Source organism: Jatropha curcas, chromosome 10 (assembly GCF_041381405.1).
Source record: "Jatropha curcas cultivar XTBG-Jc1 chromosome 10, XTBG_Jcur_1.0, whole genome shotgun sequence".
NCBI classification, from domain to species: Eukaryota; Viridiplantae; Streptophyta; class Magnoliopsida; order Malpighiales; family Euphorbiaceae; genus Jatropha; species Jatropha curcas.
The window spans coordinates 13950799-13961261 of record NC_143160.1 but is presented as its reverse complement, the minus strand read 5'-3'; the positions used below and the strand labels follow the sequence as shown (position 1 = coordinate 13961261).

Genomic DNA, 10463 nt, shown 5'->3' with positions numbered 1-10463 from the left:
TGGAAGCTGAATATGTGGTTGCCTTAGAGAAGCAGTATGGCTTAGGAACTTCCTAATGGATCTAGGTGTGGTTCCATGAGTTCAATCGTTTATTACACTTTATTGTGATAATAGTGGGGTGGTTGCAAACTCGAAGGAGCCACGGAGACATAAAAGGGCAAAACACATTGAGCGGAAGTATCACTTGATACAAGACATAGTTCAGAGGGGTGATGTGGGGGTGATGAAGATTGCATCGGAAAACAACTTAGTTGATCCTTTTAAAAAGAACTTACTAGCAAAGACTTTTGATAGTCATGTAGAAGACATAGTTCAAAGGGGTGATGTGGGGGTGATGAAGATTGCATCGGAAAACAACCTAGCTGATCCTTTTAAAAAGAATTTACCAGCAAAGACTTTTGATAGTCATGTAGAAAGAGTGTGAGTTAAAATAATAGATGCATGGTTATGCGTTTAAGTGGGAGATTGATAGAGATATACTATTAACCATTAAAATGTAATAGTATAGTTTTGATGTTTTTTTTGAACAATTATTTCTATGTATTTAAATGGAGATTTACATTAAATGAATAATTTTTTCAACATATTTTATAATAATAATGTTAGTACATTTTGTATGCATCTAACTGGACTAAGTAGAAAATGATTGTTCTATACTGACTATTAAAAAACATATTCTCCAGAGATTAGAAATATGATTTATGTTCTTAATCTTGATTTAATTAATATGATCAAATTTACATTGTTTTGTGCTTTAATTCATTAAAGAGTGAGTTTCATTTATCGGGACAATAATTCTCAGTGAATTGGGCAAAGACAACTTATATTTGTGAAATATTGATTAATGATAGAATCCATGTCTCGATTTAGAGAATAATGATGCACTTTAAGTAAGCTTATAAGGTTTCATTGTGTAAACCTTGCAGATAGATTTTTAATCCGACACACGAAGTAAGTTAAGTGACAGTCTTAAAGATTAAAATTGTTATTTAAATAAATTGTCAGTGATTTATTTTGTTTGATAAGCATCTGTAATTTTTACATGGGGAACATAAATTGTTATGTTATGAAAAGTTAAATTAATAAGGAGGTCAATTATGAATTTTGAGTGGAATAATTTATAATTAAGTGTAATAAGAATATATTGGTCCTGTATAATTCTTATTAATTTATTCCTACGGTCCCTGTTGTGCTTTAATTATTTGGATCGTACGTGGGTTATGTATTTTAAATAATTAATAGATTAATTTTTAATTAAATTTTTATTTATTAATTTTAATTAAAAAAGAGATAATCTATTTTATTTAAAATATTAACCACGTAGATAACAAAATGATTTAATCTTGTCGTTCGCTTTCCACATGGATGAGAGAGGATATTTGTTTTTGAATACCATCTTCCTATAGAATAGTATTTAGAGGAAAAGGAAGGACGAACTAAAAATTCATACGTACCGTACTTTTTTACCCATCCAGAAAACTAAAATCCATAGAGTCAATTAAAGTCACACAATATAAGACTATAGAGTGACTTGAAGAATTTTAAAAAGAAGACCGGTGAGCGATTATTCGCCACAACAGGTCAGTTCTTGTATGATTTGTGGTTTTGATTTGTTTTTATACTTGTTTCGATACTGGTTTGCTTCCGCTGCATAATTCTCGACTCCCATCATATTTTAATATCATATATATTTAATTATTTTTAAATATGTAGATTTATATTTTTTTTAAAATCTTAAATAATCAATTAATTTTCGAATAAAATTAGAGTGAATTATTGTTCCTATTTAAGATGTTACCTAAAATACTTTCAATTATTTTCTTATTTTTTTTTATAATAATAATACTTTTCCAAACAATATATAATCACACGCGCGCGCCAGACTACATACTAGTGTAGACCATAAGTGAAGAGACGTGAAATAGGCTGGGCTGAATAAATTCACTAAGAAGCTTAAGGATCAAACACAAAAATTAGAAAAACGGAGGAAATTATTTACATGCAGGAAGAGAGGAGGTCTATTTATTAAGGAGGTCTAAGCTAACTGAACCAGCCAGCCAAAATTAGGGAGGAAATTGGCTAAAAAGTTAATTTTTGGGCAATTTTAAATATTTGGTCGAAGTTTAGGGGCAATCCGAGCCTCTTTCCAAAATGAAAAAAGTGGAGACCAACTAATAACAAACAAGCCCTAAAACCTCTAAAACCTCAAAACTGCAAAGGCGCACCCAAAACCCCTTTCTATCTTTCTGTCTCACTTCCTGAGTTTTTTCCGTGCATATTCAAGTTTATCCTGTCCATGCTTTTTCAGTAGCCAAATCGACATAAAATGAAAGCATTGATAACATTGCGAACCCTAAAATATTTCACATCAAAACCCCGAAATTCCCAGCCCTTCAAGTCAATTCTTCTCTCTCATTTCTTCTCAGCCGAACCTGAACGTAACGACAGTGAAAACGATAACAGCGATTCAGTCTTTGATAGCAGCCACTATACAATCCCTAATATTGATGCTAATACAACGCCTCAAGAGCTCACTTGGGATGAGAAATACAGACGGAGAGCTGATAAATTGGTGTTTGGAAAAGAAACGCAGAAATCCAAATTGAAAATATTGCGGGAACGAGAGGAGGAAGAGAGGCGGAGAGCGTTAGCCAAAGCGTTGCTCCAAGCGGCACTGCAAAGGCCAGATGATGAGGACGAGGATGAGGTAGTGAGGGAGGAGGACCAGAAATCGCTTTCAGTTGGAATTATCGGCGCACCAAATGCTGGGAAATCGGCTTTGACTAATTTCATGGTTTGTTTCTTTAATTTTTTTTTAAAATTTTTATTTTTAGTTTTTGATTTATGATAATGGGTACTTGACTTATTGCCTCTCTTAATGAATTTCTGAATGTTTTAGATAAGAACTTCCACTACTCGCTGACCTTGAGGTTTCTGGTTGATTTTTAGTGAACTATATTTCTTGAGATAGCTATTTTTTATAATTTTAGGATTTGGAGTTATAATAACTTGATAACAATTTTTTTCTGCAAGTGCTAATATGATTTCTGTTTTGGTTGGATTTATCAGGTTGGAACAAAAGTTTCTGCTGTGTCTCGGAAAACAAATACAACAATTCACGAAGTATTAGGAATTATGACAAAAGGGGAAACCCAAATTGTATGTCTGTTTCAGATTTATCAACTCATTCAATTATCTGCTATGTGAAATTTTAATTATGCCACTTCATTTTGGTGTTCCGAAAGTGCAAACTATTATGACTGAAGCATCATTACATGCAGATCATATGGTTAGCTCAATGGTGAACGTATCATACATGAAAGAGGACAATTTAAAATTTTTGATATTACCATTTTGCCTCTTGGCATTGTGTATATGATGCATCGATATTGTGATGATGAACTCTAATTAATGGTTTATGTGTTGGTATAGACCATTATGTATTGGGTAATAAACCTACCAAAACATGTTTTGGTATTCCATTGCTGGGGATTTGGATTCCCAATGTAATAGCACCGTCATCTGAAAACAATAGTGATTAGGAATTTGAATGTTAGAACCAAGGAATCTGACATTGTTTAATTTATTTCAGTGCTTTCACTTGTAGAGCAACCCTGTTCTCAATATCAGATTGTTTCACTAGTTAGCAGTATAACAGCAATGATATACTTTTTATACACCCCACAGTGTTTCTTTGATACCCCTGGACTTGCGTTAAAGAGCAATGGATATCCTTACAAGGATATGAAGGCTCGTGTGGATAATGCTTGGAGTGCAATTGACTTATATGATGTACTCATGGTTGTTTTCGATGTCCACAGGCATCTTACAAGGTTAGTGATCCATTGCATGCTTGAATGCAGTTAACCTTTGTTATTTATTCATCCATTTTCATTCATTCATTAAGTAATTCATGATAACCTCCCTCAAATTAAAACATTTTAGCCATGCTATTTTTGTGATTATGCTTCCTATTAGTTGATAGAAGATTTTTCTGAAGACAAATAATTTATCTTTGACTATTGGCCTATGGCATTTGTTATTCTCCTGGGGTAAAATAAAATCAAGCAATTGATATTTCCATTGATTTGATTCCAATGAATTCCTTTTCCTTCATTATATAGTTACGATGTTATAGAAATCTTCTCTTAGTTAAGCTAAAATATTTACTATTACTCTATCAGAAAAGGTTGGCCTTATTGTCTCCTGCTTGTATGATATTATTACATTTAGTTTAATTGCTAGATTTTGCATTTTGGAAGTGATAGATCAACTTTTCCCTCGGAGAAATATAACTTTCCTTCAAGATAGCGTAGTGATAAATTTAGGAAAATGGAGATTATATTTAATTATATATGTACTTATTACTTAAGCTTACGTCAGTGCTGTTGAAATTCCTACGATTAGTTGCAAAGAAATTTGTCCTTGTAGTGTATTGGGATATATTTCTATATTTTCCATTGCCACATCTGTCATATGATCCTTTGCCTATAAAATTTGCGATTAAAAAATGTAAGGACCTATTTACTTACAGAAAATAGTTTATTTTTTTCTCACTTGGTTCTGATTTTCTTTTCCTTTTCAAGTTATCATTCTCCATTGAAGAAATGTCTTTAATTTTTTCTCTGTTTCTTCTACCTTTATTGTTTGATAATTGTATTTGGATTAAAAATGTTATGAGGTGGATTATTCATTTAAAGGTGATAGCAGTGGTAGTGATCCTGATGGTTGGTTAATGGTGATGAAAGCTGGTAGGGTGTTTGTAGGCACTGGCATCAGTCGTGGGTAGTGACTGAAATGCCATGCAGTGTGGTGCCATGGGGTGATATATGATGGTGGTAATGGTAGTGGTGCTAATGATGGTGGTATGATAAGGGTGGCAGAAATGGCCACAATCAGCAATGGTGGTAGTGAGAGTGGTGCCAATAGGCAATAATGATTATGTGGTGTGGTAGTGGTGCCAATTGTACAGATATGTTGATATAGACATTGGTGAGAGTAATATAATTGTAGAGGCACCAAGTAGGTGATGGTGGTGTTAATGTACATGTACTTTTCACTTGGACAACATGCAGAGGACAAAAATTACAGAAAACAAGTTATGTAAAGAAAATTACAGAAAACAAGTTCTAGTTGATTTTTTAACATCAGTGTAAATTTGATGGATTTATAAACTTGGGATGAATTCAGTTTCATTGCATTATTCATTTTTCACTAAAAGAATGCGCACCCATTCATTAATCAAGTTGTGATGTCATTTTTGTTATAATTCTTTCCAAACTTTTATTAAAACTTGCTGAGAATAACATAACTACAAATCTTGGTTTCTTTTTTAGCATTGCCTCCTTTTTTTTGATTGCATGTGGGTTCTCTATCTCTTGATTTCAGCAAAAGCACTTGACAGATCTCTATTTCCTTTTCCTTATTATTTTCTGTACAATTTGTGTCTGTCTTCTCTTTTTTTTCTTCTTTCTTCATTCTCAATTTCTGTCTTTTATTTGCAATTTCAATTCTATTTAGCAAAAGAAAAAAAAAAAAAGGGTTCCTCGTTACCCTTTCCCTTTCCTTTGGTTGTTTTTGGAAATGGTTACTTAAGTGGCGATGGATGGGTACTTATAATGATGGATCTTAGGTTGTCATTCTTTATTTTTGATGGTGAGCCTGGTGGTAGTTTTGAATAATATAATGGTGCTGTGTTTGGTTCTATGGAAAGAAATTGTGGCCATTGATTGGTAGTAAGGGGCAACATTTGTAAGGAGGTGAAAACAGGTGAGTAGAGAGAAAATAGAAAGCAGGGAGAAAAAGTAAATATCTTTTTAGGAATATAACAGCAAAATCCAAAAGCCTGCTTTTTGTTTTTAAAAAGGACAACTTGAAGAAACAAAAGTGTAATAAACAACCATACTGTCTACAGATTTTTTTTCCTTTTTTTTTTTTTTTTTTTTTGGGGACTACAGATGTTTTGGACAGTTCTTTATCATGCAAAAGCAGTTTTTTTTTTTTAAATTTCAAACAACAAAGCTATGAAACAGCCATACTGTATACATTCTCTTTAAGCATTTTTTTTCCTTGATAACTAGAAAGTTGCATGTCAAAAGAGAGCACTTTTTTTCTTTGATGGTGAATTTTGTATGGAGCTCTGTCTTCTGCAAGTAAAGTGGCCCTAAATGTTTTTTTTGCCTTTTCTACTCGGCGAGGATAGAAAATCGAAGGTATTTGGGGTTCACACTTACTTCTGTCTTACTGCTTTATTGCTGGAAAAGTTACATCTTTGATGGGTGCAAGGTTTCGGCTCACATATTACTCCCACTGTTGCGTTAAATTTGGCACTTTTTGGCTTTTTTTGGTTCTGGTTATATGACACTTTTATGAAATCAAGATAGTATTAATTATTGTATTCCAACCATACCATTGCCTAGATATCTCCACTAAATTTGTCTCTCAAAAATATAGAATTAATACAAGAGTAGTTTAATTAATTACTCTTATTTTTTTATAGAGTAGAATTGAAGTGGCTCAATCATTTTTTATTTTTTTAAATTCTTGTAAAAAGTCAAGAAGTGCCAAATTTAGTGAAACAGAGATTATTATACCTAGAGTTTATCTAGGGCTTAAATTATTTTTCAGTTCCTATATAGCTGTATCATCTTTGTTGCATAAGCTTTGAACTCTTCTCAATTCTCCATCTGTTTGAGAATGATGGCATCCATGTCTGTTTATCAGATCCTATTGTTAGATTATTCATAAAATTTGAACTCATTATCCATGTTTGTGAAATATATGAGTAGATTTGGATAGGGAAGGATGAACACTGACAGAAAAATCCTGCTTGTCTGATGCAATTCCCATTGACTTTTTTTTCCTGTTATATACTTTAGTCACTGATCAAATTTTCCTGTCATATTTATGCATTGATGTCATCTACCCAGACCTGATTCAAGAGTGGTAAGATTGATTGAGCGTGTGGGAACAAAGGCAAAAACGAATCAAAAACGGCTGTTATGTATAAATAAGGTTGACCTGGTCGAGAAAAAGAAAGACTTGCTAAAGGTTGCTGAGCAATTCAAAGATCTTCCTGGTTATGATAGGTAGGCCTTGATTATAAATGAAAATACACTATTGTCCATTTTTATAATTGACATGGATGATGAAATTAATTTAATCTATCCTTTAGGTGCTTCATGATCTCAGGACTTAAGGGTGCTGGTGTGAAAGATCTAATAAAATATTTAATGGAGCAGGTATATCCCTTTCTAAGCTTCTTAGATTTTTGGATTCTGCATTGATAGGTTGATTAACAATTAAGGAAGATTCTCTGATATATTTGTTTGGCAGGATTACTATTTCATCCCTCAGGTTTGGTTTAATTAACAATTTCGTCTCTTGAATTTGGAAAATAAATCAACTAAGCTCAAATTTTCTTTAAAAAAATTATTATTTTTGATTTATTTTAATAAGAGAAAAATATGTTTAAAATAAAAATTATTTGTATGTTACAAACTAAACAAAATAAAATAATTTTTAAAAGTGTAAAAGGAATTTTGTTATGAATTAGATGTTTTAGACAAACTTAAATGGGAAAAGTAGAAACAAATTGATGGCCAATTTTTTCAATTATTTAAAATGTCAAAATGAATTCTCTTTAATTACTGGATATATTTTAATATAGGGTATTTTTGTTTTTTTTATCTTCATTTAATGACTAAGTGGCTATTTTTTTAGGGAATGATAAATAGTTTAACAGGCCAATAAGATAAAAGTATTATAATGTATTTTCCAAAGTCAAGGGACAAAGTTACTAATTAGATCAAACCTGAGGGTTGAAATAGTAATTCATCCTATTTATTTCTCTGAAATGAATTATCTAATTCTTTGATGTATATTTATTTTTCCAAAAGATATAAACTTTTCACATTTATTATTTGTAAGGTGAAAAATTAGTTTTGATTACTTTTAAGATTGATTTGTACAACTGGACACAGCTTTCATATTTTTCACTTTGTAAAAATTCTTCAAATGGCAAAGCAGCGTTAAATGGCAGCCTCAAGCTCTATCCCTCATTGTTCATATGTATCTTGCCATCCAGTTTTTTTTTTTTTTCTTTTTTTTTTGGGAAAGTTTCTGTTCAGTCCTTATGAGAAATAAATGAAAGCCCAAATAATAAATTTTTTTTGCAGCAACATGCTCTTGTATCCTGATGAAATAGTGAAGGACTTGAAAGTTGTTTCAAAAATTATTATACTTTTCTGTTCTCTCAAATAATATCTGTTGTTAACATTCTTCTTCAATGGTTTTTGTGTTTAGGCAGTTAAAAGACCTTGGGATGAGGATCCAGTAAATATGAGTGAAGAAGTTATGAAGAACATTTCATTAGAGGTGGTTCGAGAAAAGTTATTGGATCATGTCCATCAGGTAATGAAATCTTTTTCTATTTTTTATGGTTGTGTGGTTGTTACATTGTGTACTTCTAATAGTGCTATGAATGAAACAAATTTAGAATATTTGAATGAGGTTTCATATGCATGTATCTCAGGAAATCCCATATGGGATTGAACATCGGCTGATAGATTGGAAGGAGTTACAAGATGGTTCTCTCAGGATTGAACAACACTTCATCACTCACAAACTTAGTCAGCGGAAGATTCTTGTGGGGAAGAGGGGCTCAAAAATAGGGTATGTTACTTAGAATTACTATAATTTTGTAGTATCATCATTTTATTAAGGTGGCTATGTTGTATTCTTGCATATTTATTGAGGACAGGTTATTTGCAATATTAAGGTGATAAAGATCCTTTTTTCAGTCTCTAGTTTAAGTGAGAGACATCACTTCACTTGGAGTTTATTGTTCTTCTGCATCTTCCAACATCCCATACCTCTTTCTTCCTATTTCAATAGGGAACACCCCACCCGCAAAAATTTAAAAAAAAAAAAAAAAAGGGAAAAGGAAAAAGGGGGAACAACAATAGAATTGTGTTAATTTATACTGAAAAATCAGAGCAAGAGCTTAGCAATTTATTGTATTGGCTTAACAATGCCTTGAAAAAGAGAGTTGTGGGAAAGAAGAAAGGGATCTTTGGACATCATTATATTTTACAAATTTTCATTGGATTTCTTACAAATTTTATCAGGGCACTGGAGGCATGTTTTCATTAGCACAAGCAAGGGTGTGAAATTATTCGGAGTCCACATGTTGGTCTTCCTTTCTTAACATCTATTTCTGTATAAGCTTAATTATATGATTTCAGACATTTTCTTTACCAATGCACTTGGTGTGCCTGTTTTTTTTTTTGTTTTGCTGTTTTTGCTCTAATGAAGAGGTAATGTATCCGTATAATTATGGCATTCTATAACTGGTATATATGTGCTTATTCTTCATGCAGAAGGATAGGCATTGAAGCTAATGAAGAGCTGAGATCAATATTCAAGAAGGAAGTGCACTTGATCCTCCAGGTTAGGCTAAAATGATCAATTCATAAATCAGGGAATATGCATGGCCATGGAATGGGACAAGCAACGCTCAAGTGGAAGGGCCTGGACGAAATATGGGTTCTGGTATTTGGCCAAGATTGATGGAGGCCAGTCCTAGCAAAAATGAGGCAAGAGCTGCTGCGCAAATGAATCAATTGTCAGAGTAGTGCCTTTTCCTATTATAGCATCTGGAAGTGTATATATATAAATAAACGATTGACAGGTAATTATTCTTCAGCATCTGTTTCTTTACTTCTACTGAGGCTGCCTAGCGTATAATGTTTAAGTGATACTTGAACTTGAGTGCGGTAAAAAGAGTACATGTAGACCCCATATTTGTGGAAAATATCTGATTCTCATCTTTTGTAGCATGTTTGTTTTGCAAAATTTTGAAAAGATGCAGTATTATTTTGGGATCTTAATTGCGTCACGGAGTCGTTAACTCTTGTACGTATATTACATTGTATTAAATTTTTACTCATTTAACTCGTTAAGCTTGATTTATGTTCATTTAAGATTGGTTATATACAGATAGCTTGATCTAATTTTTTTTTATGAATTAAATTGTGCTTAAATCTTAAATATTAATTTTGAATAATTTCATTTAATTATATTAGTTGAGAACATGTAATTATAAAACTTTTGAAAATAGTTTACCGGTTATTATAATTATTTTTTTCAACAGAGTTAATTTGATGACTAACTTGAACTTTTTCCCTCTACACTTTCCATTCTAACATCATTACAAAGATATGCGATTTTCAATTTCCAGTGAAGAAAGGGTGGGGTTGAGGTACAGTGTCATTACAAAAATTCGCATCTGACCAATTTACAGTTAGATTGGGGTCTAACCACACAAGCCTTAACTATTCAATCAACATTTCTTACAATGGTCATAAATATAAAATATGGATCTGAAAGTTTCTTTCTTAATTGCAACATCTCACAGTCTACAATTTATCAACTTAATAAATTCTTGTGGGTTTTGGCCCAAG

At 32.1% G+C, this 10463-nt stretch overlaps 1 protein-coding gene across 1 annotated transcript; it reads left to right on the top strand.

Moving 5' to 3' along the window:
- Positions 1-2141: 2141 nt before the first annotated feature.
- Positions 2142-9962, top strand: LOC105639174 (GTP-binding family protein). Its single transcript, XM_089715592.1, has 8 exons — positions 2142-2794; positions 3070-3159; positions 3688-3833; positions 6930-7088; positions 7175-7241; positions 8305-8412; positions 8534-8673; positions 9381-9962. The coding sequence occupies exons 1-8, from the start codon at positions 2327-2329 to the stop codon at positions 9463-9465; spliced, it is 1263 nt and encodes a 420-aa protein (XP_089571718.1). The 5' UTR covers positions 2142-2326; the 3' UTR covers positions 9466-9962.
- The last annotated feature ends 501 nt before the right edge of the window (positions 9963-10463 follow it).

Excerpts from the sequence above, each read along its gene's own strand:
- LOC105639174 (XM_089715592.1), top strand. The coding sequence starts at position 2,327 with ATGAAAGCATTGATAACATTGCGAACCCTAAAATATTTCACATCAAAA. Across the intron at positions 3,834-6,929 it reads GTCCACAGGCATCTTACAAG|ACCTGATTCAAGAGTGGTAA; the intron begins GTTAGTGATCCA and ends TCATCTACCCAG. Across the intron at positions 7,242-8,304 it reads TAAAATATTTAATGGAGCAG|GCAGTTAAAAGACCTTGGGA; the intron begins GTATATCCCTTT and ends TTTTGTGTTTAG.